Source organism: Mustela putorius, unplaced genomic scaffold (genome assembly GCF_011764305.1).
Source record: "Mustela putorius furo isolate JIRA1106 unplaced genomic scaffold, ASM1176430v1.1 tig00000095_pilon_pilon_pilon, whole genome shotgun sequence".
Classification (NCBI taxonomy): Eukaryota; Metazoa; Chordata; class Mammalia; order Carnivora; family Mustelidae; genus Mustela; species Mustela putorius.
Window position 1 is genome coordinate 21951764 of NW_025421280.1, and position 13471 is coordinate 21965234.

General features: G+C 56.4%; 1 protein-coding gene across 1 annotated transcript; it reads left to right on the forward strand.

The window, feature by feature from the left end:
• Nucleotides 1–12650, forward strand: CAMKV (CaM kinase like vesicle associated). The gene is made up of 11 exons (XM_004760618.3): nucleotides 1–190; nucleotides 8130–8238; nucleotides 8349–8480; nucleotides 8661–8735; nucleotides 8950–9088; nucleotides 9225–9345; nucleotides 9514–9589; nucleotides 9687–9823; nucleotides 9985–10063; nucleotides 10299–10386; nucleotides 10684–12650. The coding sequence occupies exons 2-11, from the start codon at nucleotides 8144–8146 to the stop codon at nucleotides 11263–11265; spliced, it is 1524 nt and encodes a 507-aa protein (XP_004760675.1). The 5' UTR covers nucleotides 1–190; nucleotides 8130–8143; the 3' UTR covers nucleotides 11266–12650.
• Nucleotides 12651–13471: the final 821 nt, after the last annotated feature.

A 13471-nucleotide genomic window follows, 5' to 3' on the forward strand; every position in this document is an offset into this window, starting at 1 on the left:
CCCGGCCCCGGGTGCGAATCCGGTGCCGGCGAGCGGCGGGAGATGCTGGAGGTTTGCGAGCCGAAGCGGCTGCAGCTGGCGCCGCGTCTGCCCCGCGTGCCCGGAGCGGATTCTGCCCGCCGCCCCCGGAGCCCTCGGCGCCCCACTGAACACGCGATCGCTTCCTCCGTGTGACCGACCGGCGCTGCAGGTGCGGGGCGGGCCGCGCTGGGGGGGCGCCCCCGAACGCACGTTCTGGGGGTCTTGGGGGATTGGGTCTCTGACTCAAGGTTCGGATCCTACAGCGCGCGGGGGCTCCTCGAGGGCTTGGGGTCCCAGCGGGGGCAGAACCGGCGGGATTTGCAAATCCGGGGGTCGGCGTGCGGGGTTAGGTTTAAAGTTCCCCGTCACCTCGGACGGCTCGGGGGTCCCAGGGGAAGCCTCTGAGACTCGGGTCCAGGCGAATCTCCCCTCCCTGCCCTCCCCACCCCCGCCCCCCGTCTCGCTAGGCTACTAATTGTGAAAACCTTAACCCTCGAACAATTTTGGTGCCCCAAGGGGGTAGGAGTCGAGGGCTGAGCCGACCCTCCTGACTCCCGGGGCCGCCTTCAACCCCTCCCAACTGCCCCTGGGTCCCCTTCCTCCCGCTAAGCAGTCACTAATTTCCATGACAACGGAGAGTTCTTTATGGGCGACAACCTGAAGGGGGCTGGGCGGGGCTGCCGCGGGGTGGGGGAGGAGGCTGCAAGCCCCTGGGGCCCAGCAGCCCCCTAGCCGAGATCCTGTTGTCTTGCCTAAACGTGGGGGCCAGCGGGGGGCTCGGGTCCCCGTCTCAACGCTGCGCGGTGGGGGTAGGGGACGCACATGTTTCAGCTGGGAGGTGCGGGGCTTGGTGCTCACACGTGTGCCTCCCGCATGTGTGTTGCTGTGCCAGCGGGGGCGAGTCAGCAGCGCTGAGGAAGGGGGTCACGGTGGCACCACGATGGGGAGCCGGGTCCGGGCTGGGGAAGTAGGGGAGTGGACAATGAACAAATGAATTTCTGCCTTCCCCCGCCTGTAATGCCTGGCAGAGACCCTAGGCTCTCCCAGCCCCCCATAGCTCTGCCAAACTGCTTTTGTCCGCACCCCCTAGACAGAGCCTGCTCTGCCAGGTTTCCTTGTGGGGAGTAGGGCCCTCTATCCTTCACCAGAAGCTTAGTCTGCAGCAGTCCAGCCCCTGTCCTGCTGCTCCACTCTGAAGCCCAGACTCCTGTGGCCCCCAGGACCACCCAGAGAGACCTGGTTCTCCCCCTCCCCCACCTCACCTTCCCAGTGGAGTTTTAGCCACCTGCTGGACCCCAGTTTCCTTAGCTGGGGAACTGGTGTCTCTCCTCACCTCTGTGTCAGTCTGGGTCCCAGGAGTGGGGCAGAGGTCTCTCTGCCTTTCTTTTACAGCATTTGGTGTGGACCCCCAGGTGCCAAAGGCTGCCTTTCCCATATCTGCTGCTGACCCTCCTCTCCAGCCCATGTTCTGGCTATCACTCACTGGCAGATGGTCAGTCCTTGCCTTGGGAGAAGGCTGCAGAGTCCATGATCTCTATCTTGGGAAACTGAGGCAGGGGGTCGGTGCTGTGCAGTTGTTTCTGGGTTGTTTAGGGTGCTGTTTCTGGCTCCTCCAACAGGATCCACTGTTGGAAAGGGGGACGGCTGCAACAGGAAATTAGGCTGAACTGCAAGAGGGGCCCAAGGGACCTAAGGCCTAGGGAGGACAGGGACAAGGGGGGGCTGTGGCTGGGGAGTCTAGGCAGGGCTGGGCCGGCTGAGAGGAGGGGCTAGAAAGAGAAGCAGCCAGGTCTCTCAGCTTCATTTCCCCCACCGCACTTGTGCCCTCCACATGATGGACAGGCCTTACTTATCTAAGCTGCCTGATAACTGGGATAGGGGCTGTGGAATTGTTCTGAGGGGACTGCAACAGCTGACCTCTTCTCTCAGGCCACGGTTGTGCCTCCCACACCAAGTCCAATGCATATCTGAGGCATACAGAAGGGTTCAGTGTCAAAGGTCCAGGAACCACGGGCAGCTCCTGGCCCAGGTGTTCAGAGCACATGGCTGTGGGGGACTTAGGGCTCTGCTGGACACCCATGGGCCCCTTCAGAACCCCCTACCCACCTTCCCCTCCTGTGTCATTGTGCCTGTGTCCTTTTCATTGTCACCTCTTTGCTCCCCTTCCATCACAGTTTCTGCCTTTGTCCCTCTCCGTCCCTGCCCCTCTCTCTTTTCTAAGGTCTCTCAATTCACCCATCTCCCCTTCCTTGATGGGGCCAGGTCATAGAACCCATGGGGAAGGAGTCAGGCCAGTCTTAGGGGATTCTTGGACAAGGGGTTTGGCTAATACCTCTCCCATTCCCCTTCCCTTTGTTTCAAAACTTTCATCACCATAGCAGTCCCTTACTCTGGGGACTTCCCCTTCATTTCCCTCCTCCACTCACAGGGGAAACAGGGACCCAAGTGGATTTTTCTTTAGGGGTTCAAAGACTGGGATCTCCGGTGCCTAGGAGGAGCCAGTTGGCTCTTACCTCTGGCATGCCAAGTTCAAGGCTGAGCTTTCTGGACACAGCACTGGATTGTATGCCCACCACTGAGACTGGAGAGGCCCCCCTCTCCTTACTCCATCATTAGATGGGAGAGAGTCAACAGCAGAAATTGCGGATCGTGATTTGACTAGCACCTGCGGCCAGCCAGGGCAACTCCCCTGCCCCTGTCCCAGGGCAATGGGCTAGAAACTTGGTTCTGCCTCCTGACACCTCAGACCCTGAGAATGAAGTCTCTATTCCCTCTGCCCCCTGCCATCTTTACAGTGAGACCTCAGCTATGGGCCAGGCAAGGCTTGGGCCTAGGCATGTCCTTTGCAGTAGGAAACCCAGTCCCAGTCCCTGAGAGAAAAGGGCAGGGAAGAGGAGGGGGTACCTGAAGGCTGGTGTTCACAGCTGCCACTAAATCGGGAGGTGTTGCCCACAGTTGTTGGGAGGTAGCTGGAGGCCTCTTGGGCCCCTCCTGGCCTCCCAAGATTTACTCCACATGGGAGAAGACCAGGGCAACAGGAAACTTGTTTATGGCTCTGAATGGTGGGGCCTGAGCCACGATGACCCCAGTGGAGGAAGGGACAGGACTCCAATGCAGGACCGCAGGACCTCTGGAGCCAGACTTGCTTAAGGCTACAGCAGGGCCCCTAGGGGACCCTTTATTACCAGGCCACCAACAGGCAGAGGCTCCCTCAGGGTTGCCTGAGGCTCGATTGCCCAAAGCCCAGGGGTCAGACCCGAGGAGCAAGCAGTAACTGGGGAGCGCTTGGCCCTCAGGCACCCTTCGAGTCAGCTGGAGGGCACTGGCAGTGCCAGGCTCTGCACTTCCCCCAAGCTCTCTCTGGACAGCCCCCTGTGCACACTGTTTCTCTGCAGAAAATGGAAGGAGCCATGTCTCTAGGGAAACGGGCGCTATGGGATCATTTTACAAGATTTGTTGTGCCCTCCCATGTCCCAATGTGGACCCAAGGCACAGTCTGGGTCCTACGTCAATGGGAGGAGAGCTCTTCATTGTTGGGTATCGGGTTTGGGCTGTCTGAGCCGTGGGGGTGAGAAGCAAACCCCTTTCTGCCTGGCCTTCCACTGTTCTTGAAGCTGTCCCTTGACTGCTCCTCCCAGCTTTGGGGCCAGGGCCCCCTTTGTTGCCAGCAGGTGCCAGGGGCTTGGTGCGTCCACCAGCAGCCTCCCAGGCAGCAGCAGTGGGTAGCAGATGGTGGAGTGGGTGAGGATGGAGGGGACCCCTTTTCTCCTTTCTTTGCCCTGGGGCTAGGTTGGGGGTGGAGACAGATGAGTGCATTAGACTGGTGAGCAGAAGCGGTACTGGCGGCAATCAGGGGCCCCATGGTAGGGGGAGAGGCAGATCTGCCCCCTCCCAAGCCATGCATTTTTGAGGTTTTAGGACGGGGATCCAGGCTGATGTGACTGTGAGCAGAGGCCTGGATTTCAGTGGTGGGAGACAGACTGCAAGACCAACCCTGGGATCTTGTGGGCACAAGTGCATATGCATGGCCGCGGGCAAGATCAGGCATGGGCATAGACAAAACCTCCCCCGCCACGCGGCAGAGCAAGGAGCTGGTGGAGCTGGGGTGGGGGGGGAGGTGGAGCTTGTGGAAAGGTATCGCAGAGAAGGGCCGTTTTGAGTCGGGAACATCAGGATCATTTTAGAGGATTTGTTGCGCCAACAGCCTTATAATGTCAGAAATCACAATGAAAGAGGAAACAGATTAAGCCCTTGTCTGGACACCTAGCTCATGTGGAGGCTGCTTCGCAGGGAGGCCAAGGTGGGCAGGGCTGTCGCCAGGGCCCACGCTCCCTGCCACTGAATGGACACAGCTGAGCTGGCGAGTCACCTGTTGTTGGATTTTAGGTAGTTGCTGATTTTTTTTTTTACGTTATAAATAACTCTGCCGTGACAAATAGGATACTGATGGAGGCTTTGGGGGAAGGGCATTCCTGCCACCAGGAACGGTGTAAGCAAAGCCAACAGGGCTGAGACATAGGTTCCTCCCAGCTTCCTGCACCCCCCATACCCACCCCCCCTACCAATGCAGGCTAAGGTACCACCCTCCCGCCCGGTAAGCGGTCCTTGGATTCTAGCCTGGAAAGGGAATGGCCGTGCCTTAGAGCCATTGAGGGACTGTTATGGACCCCCTCCCCCAGATTGTTAGGGCATAGAGATGGGTGGCCGGCAGTGGTGGGTGGCTGTGCCTCTGCTCTCAGCTGTGAGTGTGGGATTCCAGCCACATGCTCCTCTCCGGCAGACGCAGGAGCAGGGCTGTGACCATGGTGGCAAAGACACGCAGTCGGGGACGATCTTCAAAGCTTCTCTTGTTTGCCTCTGCAGTGCCTCACAAGATGGCTTAAGCCCTGGCTTAAATCACACCGATGAAATGCATTTGCTCTCCCTGAGCCCAAACAACCCAGAGGAGGGAATGATGGAATTTGTTCCTTAATCCTGAAGGCAGATTTGAGGCAAAACTTCGGGGAATATGACCCCTGGGAAGTGGGTGGCCTCCGCCTGAGAGGAAGCCGGCAAAAGCCAGTGCTGGCCACGGGGCTCGTGTGGGTCCTGGCCTTTGACCCCAGCTGGCAGAGTGGCTGTGACCCAAGCTGCTACCTCTGGGGATGGCTTCCTCCCCTCTCCATTTCCTCCTGTAGCTGGGAGTGACTCCAGGTAGAGGAGCGGTTAGGTGGTCAAGGCCACAGGCCGGGCCCAGTGCACAGCCAGCACTCCTCTGTGGAGAGAATATGCACAGTCAGCAGAGGCCGAGCAGTGTGCAGGCGGCCTTAGTGCAGAGCTGTGCCGTGGCCCCAGAGTCACATTGACTGGGCGTTATGGAGGTCCAGACACTGTCACCAGCTTTCCTCCTAAAGTTGACCTCCAGCAAGAGCTGTGAGTACCCTTTTTTTGGGGTGCTGGGAGACAGGCCCCCCAGCACCACATGAGAGGATGGAGTGAGCAGCATTGCAGACCCACGGGTTTCGTGCCCAAGGTGCCAGAGTGCCTGCCTTTGTGCCTGGAACACCCACCTCTGACCAGGGACCTGTGCACTGGGCCTGACTGGCCAGGTCTCCTGTAGGCCCCAGTGCCGAGGCACTGGCAAGCTTGTCTAGCTTTTCCAGACCGTTACTCCGGCATGCCTCCTGGAAGATCCTTCCTCTCTAAGGCCCAGCCCTGATGCCATTTTTTCCTCAAAACCTTGCCTCACTTCCACCCAAATGGGGGTTCTCTTTCTGAGGAAACTCTCCAAGCACTAAGCCTAAATACAACATTTATTAAATCAATAAAGGTAATCGTAGTAAAAATTCTTTTTTTTTTGGACCCTGAGACCATGACCCGAGCCGAAGACAGAGGCTTTAACCCACTGAGCCACCCAGGCGCCCCGTAAAAATTCTTTTTTTTCCCTAAAGATTTTATTTATATGAGAGAGGGAGAGAGAGCTTGAGCGCAAGGGAGAAAGCAGAAAGCAGTCAGAGGCAGAGGGCAGAGGGAGAAGCAGACACCCTGCTAAGCAGAGAGCCTGGCACGGGGCTCAATCCTAGGACCCTGGCTGGGGTCACAACCAGAGCTGAAGGCTGATGCTTAAATGACTGAGCCACCCAGATGCCCCTGTAGAAAAAATTCTAACAGAAAAGTAATAAAAGATATAAATTTGCCCCAGAGAGCACTCTGATTTCCTTAGATGTCTTTCCAGAATTGAGTCTGTGAGTATACACTGGTATATAAACTTTCAAAAATTTACCCAAATAGCAGCACCCTTGACCCATCATTGTGTTCCTTACTTTTCCATTTAACATCTCAGAAACTGTCCGACCACAGCACATTTTGCTACTATATTCTTTGTAATAACTACCAAGTATTCTTTCATACGGATGGCCGTAATTTTTTTGAAAGATTTTATTTATTCATTAGAGAGAGCACGAGCTGGAGGGGCTAAGGGAGAGGGAGTGAGAATGCCAAGGAGACTGCGCTGAGCACGGAGCCCAACTCGAGGGCTTGATCCCATGACCCTGACTTGAGCCAAAACCTAGAGTTGAACACTTAAGTGACTGAGCCATCCAAGTGCCCCAGGATGGCCATGATTTTTATTAACATTTTAAAATTGTGAAATATGGGGCGCCTGGGTGGCTCAGTTGTTAAGCATCTGCCTTTGGCTCAGGTCATAATCCCAGGCTTCTGGGATTGAGCCCTGCATCAGGCTCCCTGTTCAGCATGGAAGCCTGCTTCTCCCTCCCCCACTCCCCTGCTTGTGTTCCCTCTCTCACTCTGTCTCTTTATATCAAATCAATAAAAATCCTTTAAAAAAATAAAATTGTGAAATATAACAAGAATCTAAAAATGTGCCCTCACCTTGTATGTACATTTTTACTAATTATTATAAAACAGAAACCTGTGAAACCACCACTCAGGTTCAGAAACCAGCCCTCCAGAATCTCCCCATGTCCTGACTCAATCCCAATTGCTCTCTTTCCAGAAGGACTTGTGGTACTTACTTCCTAGCCTTTTTTTTTTTTTAATAGTTTCACCAGTGGGCCCCTGGGTGGCTCAGTGGGTTAAGCCTCTGCCTTCGGCTCAGGTCATAATCTCAGGGTCCTGGGATCGAGCCCTGCAATCGGGCTCTCTGCTGGGTGGGGAGCCTGCTTCCTCCTCTCTCTCTGCCTGCTTCTCAGCCTACTTGTGATCTCTCTTTCTCTCTGTCAAATAAATGAATGAAATCTTAAAAAAAAAAAAAGTTTCACCAGAATGTTTGTATACACCTGTACACAGTACAGGTTAGTTCTGCATGTTTTGAACTCTATAAGTGATAGGATCATACCCTGTGTACTCTTTTGTGTCTTTTTCACTCGATGCTATGTTGATGAGATCCACCGCGTGATCGGGTAGATCTGTAGCTCCTTCATTTCCATTGCTGTGTTAATATTCCGTTGTGTGACTGTGCCATGTTACATCCTGCTGCTGGTGGCTCTGAGGGCCGTTTCCAGTTAGGGACAATGACGACTGTTGCCACTATGAGTGCTCCTGTCTGAGTGGCCTGCTGCTTCAATGTGTATATTTCTGTAGAGCCTAGATTTTGCAGTGCAAATGCTGGTTTGAGGGGGCACGGTCAACTTTATCGGTTTGACCAAAGTGTTTGCCAAAGGAGAGACTTGGCCGCCGCCAGCCGCGCTCATGTTCTCCGCGTCGTTGCCAACACTTGGTATCTTCAGACTTTCAGAGGTGGCTATCTGCTTGGCGGGTGGTTGTAGCCCCTTCAGCTGGGTAAGAGCTGAAATGTACGGAAATCATTTGGCGAATGTTTTTGTTGTTGTTGTTGAATGCATACAGTACAAAATGATTCCATGCTATGGCAGCTTAATATGTTTTTCCTAAGTGGGGGCTGCTGTAACTCAGGCAGCTGAGCCGACTGGTAAGACCCATGACCAGAAAAGCAGGGATGGGTGCCTGACCAGCCTCTAGCCCTTTCTAGTGCAGTCTCTGCCCCTTGCTTGGCCTGAGCCAGGCTGGGGTTTCCCAGGGGCATCCTCTGTGTTTCGGGGAGAAGCTTCCATGTTGTGGTTCTGCTGAGCCAGCCTCCATCCTGCCTGCAGCTCCGAGCCCGGCAATGCCGTTTGGGTGTGTGACTCTGGGCGACAAGAAGAACTATAACCAGCCGTCGGAGGTGACTGACAGATATGATTTGGGACAGGTCATCAAGACGTGAGTGCTGGATCTGGTGGTCGAGGATGGGTGGGCAAGGGCTGGTGAGAGGGGAGCAGAGGGCAGCCCACCCTTGGGCCGGGGCTGAGTGGGGTGCTTGCTGGCTGCAGTGAGGAGTTCTGTGAGATCTTCCGGGCCAAGGACAAGACGACAGGCAAGCTGCACACCTGCAAGAAGTTCCAGAAGCGGGACGGCCGCAAGGTGCGGAAGGCAGCCAAGAACGAGATAGGCATCCTCAAGATGTGAGTGTGAGGCTTAGGGGTGGGGGGGGCCATATGAGGTAGCAGAGAAGGGTTGCAAGGGCAGGTGGCCTCAAGCAGTACCAGCCTCTGGCCAGTTTGCCATGGCCCACAGTGGAGGTAGAGCCTCTCAGGGGTTTGCCCAGCCCTAAGAGAGAGGTTGGCCCCCCTCCCTGTTGCCAGGGTGAAGCATCCCAACATCCTACAGTTGGTGGATGTGTTTGTGACCCGTAAGGAGTACTTCATCTTCCTGGAGCTGTGAGTGTGGGCCTGGGGTCCCAGGATTCCTCAGTCCCTGGGGCCTTTATCTCCTCTGCCCTCTGCAACCAGGGAAAGCCCCCTTTGCAGACCCTTGGGGTCCTGGGTCCCTGTGCCTTGCCCAGCCGGCTCCCTGGTGTAGGCAGCCTGCCCGAGTACTCCTGCCCCACCCCCGATCCTGCCCACGCCGGGCTCAGGGGCTGGTGTCCCTCAGGGCCACGGGGAGGGAGGTGTTTGACTGGATCCTGGACCAGGGTTACTACTCGGAGCGAGACACGAGCAACGTGGTGCGGCAGGTCCTGGAGGCCGTGGCCTACTTGCACTCACTCAAGATAGTGCACAGGAACCTCAAGGTGAGGCCAGGGACTGGGTGTGAGGGCAGACATCCTTGAGGGGCAGGTGGGCAGCACCTTGGGGTCTTTGTCTAGCTTCTGGGGTCCTCACGGAGTCTTTCCTTGCCCACCCCCATGTCATTCCTGCCCGGAGCAGCTGGAGAACCTGGTTTACTACAATCGGCTGAAGAACTCAAAGATCGTCATCAGTGACTTCCACTTGGCTAAGCTAGAGAATGGCCTCATCAAGGAGCCCTGTGGGACTCCCGAGTACCTGGGCAAGCAGGGGGTGGGGCAGGGGCAGTGTGGGAGACAGCCTTCAAGGAGTGGCTCTGGGTGGGGCGGGGGATGGGACTGAGGAAGTCTCTAGCCCAGGAAGTGGGTGTGAGTGGTCCCAGGCCTCGCCAGGCCTGATACTGACCAGCCGGTGGACGCTGTGTTTGCAGCCCCGGAGGTGGTAGGGCGGCAGCGGTATGGACGCCCTGTGGACTGCTGGGCCATTGGAGTCATCATGTACATCCTGTGAGTGAATGGGCAGGCACACAGGCTTTCAGTCAGGCCGGTGGGGTCCTGTGCCCATGGCCTTCCTGGGTGAACCTGCCCTTTGACTCTCATGCAGGCTTTCAGGGAACCCACCCTTCTACGAGGAGGTAGAGGAAGATGACTATGAGAACCACGACAAGAACCTCTTCCGCAAGATCCTGGCTGGCGACTATGAATTTGACTCTCCATATTGGGATGATATTTCACAGGCGGGTGAGGAGGTGCCCAGCGTGTGGGTAAAGGGAAGGGTTGGTGTGGGGGACCTGCTCTCAGCCTTCTCTGCCGGACTCTGCTCCTACCTCCCAGCCCATACATCACCCCTAGACAGTGAGACGAGGTGCGCATGCCTAGCCTCTCCCTGGCTTTGTCCCCAGCCAAAGACCTGGTAACAAGGCTGATGGAGGTGGAGCAAGACCAGCGCATCACCGCAGAAGAGGCCATCTCCCATGAGTGGTGAGCAGGGCCCATGGAGGACAGAAGGAGAGGCCAGGTTTCCCTTGGCCTCTGTCCTCCTGGCATCTAGTAGCCCCCATCCATGAGGCTTTGAGTAGGGGCTGGGGGTGCCCAGAACTTGGGCCCAGCCCAGAGGACCTGCCTGGTAACCTCTGGATCTTAAGAGAAGAGGGCTGGGCAATTTCCATGAAGGCCTCTACCCCCTCAGATCCAGATGCACTTGCACCCTTTCTAGGATTTCTGGCAATGCTGCTTCCGACAAGAACATCAAGGATGGGGTCTGTGCCCAGATTGAAAAGAACTTTGCCAGGGCTAAGTGGAAGGTAAGACTTGGATGACTCCCTTTCCTGGACTGATCCCAAGAGCTCCTTCTGGCACACACAGTGTCTTACTTGTATCACACCCCTGCAGCCACACAAAAGCATTTCTTCAGCCATTGGTTGTGGCTGTAGCCACTGTCACTGCCTTAAGTGGGTGTGTGAACAGCTGGGTCCCTGGCCTGCTCCCCTGGGGTAGTCTGAGGCTTTGGCTCAGAAAGATCTGGCTTTGACTCTTGCCAAGGAACAGATCTGGCTTCTGTAAGCCTCACTCCGGGCCTCTCTCCGCTGCCCTCCTTTCAGAAGGCTGTCCGAGTGACCACCCTCATGAAGCGGCTCCGCGCACCGGAGCAGTCCGGCACAGCGACAGCCCAGTCCGCCCCAGCCACAGACACTGCCGCCGCTGGTGCTGCAGGTGGGGTCGCAGCTGCAAGTGGGGCTGCCCCAGCCCTTGGGGGCAGTGCCACCTCAGCCATAGCGGGTGCTGCTGCTCTTGCCACAAAGAGCGATGATATAGGCCCCGCAGACCGTAGTGCCACCCCAGCCACCGATGGCAGTGTCACCCCAGCCACCGACGGCAGTGTCACCCCAGCCACCGACGGGAGCATCACCCCAGCCACCGATGGGAGCATCACCCCAGCCACTGATAGGAGTGTTACTCCAGCCACTGATGGGAGAGCCACACCAGCCACGGAAGAGAGCACCATGCCCACCACCCAAAGCAGTGTCACACCAGCCACCAAGGCAGCTGCCACCCCTGAGCCGGCTTTGGCCCAGCCGGACAGCATAGCCCCTGGGGGCACAACAGGCCAGGCCCCGCCCTCTAGTAAAGGGGAAGAGGCTGCTGGCTTTGCCCAGGAGTCTCGGAGGGAGGAGACCAGCTGAGTGAGCAGGCTGGTGTGGGATAGGGGGCGGGCAGGAGGGTGGGAGAGTGGATGAGGGGCTTCTCACTGTACATAAGAGTCACTGGCATGATGCCCTTGCTCCCCTCCTGCCCCTGCCTCCCAGTGTGGGGCATGTCTGGGGGCCACGGGAGAGCAGTCTCATCTCCTGTGTGTATGTGCGTGAGTGGTGGGCAGGCCAGAGGCAGGACCGGCCCCAGCCCCTGCATGGATTCCTTGTGGCTTTTCTGTCTTTCGCTAGCTTCACCAGTTTCTGTTCCTTGCGGGATGCTGCTCTAGGGATATTCAGGAGGTCCCTGCTCCCTTTCCCCTTCCTTTTTTGCCTCATGATTTCCCCAGGCAGGCCCTGCAGGCCCCATCCTCTCCCAGGCCCTAAACTTGGGTGGCCTTGCCCTGAGAGCTGGTCCTCCAGCGAGGCCCTGTCAGCGGTCTTAGGCTCCTGCACATGAAGGTATGTGCCTGTGGTATGTGGGCTGCTCTAAGAACGGACACAGGCTGGTAGAGAGAATGTATAAATCTAGGGCAGTGTACTTTAAGACAAAGACTGGTCGCATGGTGGGGGGCACTGCTTGGTAGCTTTGGGGGTCCTCAGAAGTGAAAGAGAATGAGTAGGGGGGTAGAAAAGTCCACCTTTGTTCCTGGAAATTTCCCACCAATACCCTTGTGCTATTTCCTGCCCTCCTGGGTTCTGCAGTGGGTTGCCCTGTGCCCTGAGCTTCATAAGCCTGTCAGGGGAAGAAGGAACAGTTCAGGATGTGAGAACAATGAAAACCGGGAAGGCAGTGTGCAGGCGCAGTACCTAGGGCACTGGCCTAGCTGGGTCCTTACCCTGAGCCAGATAGGGAGGGCTGATACCCCTTGGCTCTTCTCTGTTGGTGTTGGTGTCCCTCAGGCTACGGCTACGGTTGTCTCCATCCCAGGGGGCCTGCTGCATGGCAGTGTCCTATAGTCTGATTTGGGGGTTTGCCCTTCACAGGGGCAAATTTCTGCTCTCCTAATTCAAAAATAAAAGAGGAACTTCCCCCTTCCCCCCATGTCTGTGACCCATTTCCCCTTCTGTCAGGGCTTAGAGAGAGAGGCCCAGGTGCCTCTGAGCTATGCTGAGTTGCATTTCCTGGGATGAGAAAGTGGAATAAGGCTCCCCAGTTTTCCTGATGGAGGCTCCTGGCAGGTGCCCTTTGTCAGACCCCACCACAGCTTGGGCAGGCAGCCACACTGGTCCTGGCCTTCGCTTGGCACTCCAGTGGCAGTCCTGCCCTCCTCCCTGCATGCCTGTGGGTCTGCTCTGGTGTATGAAGGTTGGTAGGCTAACTGTGTGCCTGCTGAACCTGGCAAATAAATGTCACCCTGCCAAAGCCTCTGGCCATCCTCTTGCCTTTGCTTCCTCTGTCTTACTGGGGAGGGGCCTCTGAAAGGCAATGGGGAGGGAAGAGGCTGGGAGCAGGTTCACAGGTCTGCTAAGTGCCATGAGGATTGCTTAGGCTGAGAGTACAGATCATTCTTTACCACTGTGTGTGTTCCTTGATTGTGGTGGCGGGTCCTCTGGACTCCAGAAATCCACGTGGGTGGTGGCCCCTGACCTGGGCTTGTGCCAAGGAAAAATCTCTGGACTGCTGTTCTGACAAGTCCTATTGAACAAGGAGCCCTTGTCTTGACTTAGGCATACAACTGAATCTCACCACGAACCAGCCACCATAGGGAGAGACCTTGCCCATAGCCAAAGTGGGCTTCCTTAGGTTGGGGAGAGGGTGCACGGTGGGCGGTGCGCAAAGGTTCTATGCTGCCGTTTGTGTCAATTCCTCCCCCTTGTGAAGAATGCCTGTGCTTTCCACATAGGCCCAAAGAACTTCACTCTGGGTCTACTTCAGGTGGAAAAAAATCAGCTTTAGATCATGGGGCTCTACATAAGGTTTCTTTTCTGTAGAGAAAGTAGTAATGCTGCTAAAAATTGTTAAGCATGAAAACTTCCAGGAAGACTTGTTCCAGTCCTGACTGGTCCAGGTGAATTCACCAGGGTTGCTGCTCTTTCTCAGGGAGGACCCCAAAGATAACTTCTCTGATGTGGGAATCAATAAAAGGGTTTGTTAGTCCCTGGTCTATGAAGCATCTGGGCCTTCAACATTCTAACCCCACTACGGTCCAGAGGCATGCTGATCCTCCTGGGAGTTAAAAGCTGAAGTCCGGGTACT

Coding starts and splice junctions, on each gene's coding strand:
- CAMKV (XM_004760618.3), top strand. CDS start 8,144: ATGCCGTTTGGGTGTGTGACTCTGGGCGACAAGAAGAACTATAACCAG. Junction 8,239..8,348: donor TTGGGACAGGTCATCAAGAC/GTGAGTGCTGGA, acceptor TGCTGGCTGCAG/TGAGGAGTTCTGTGAGATCT. Junction 9,346..9,513: donor TGGGACTCCCGAGTACCTGG/GCAAGCAGGGGG, acceptor CTGTGTTTGCAG/CCCCGGAGGTGGTAGGGCGG.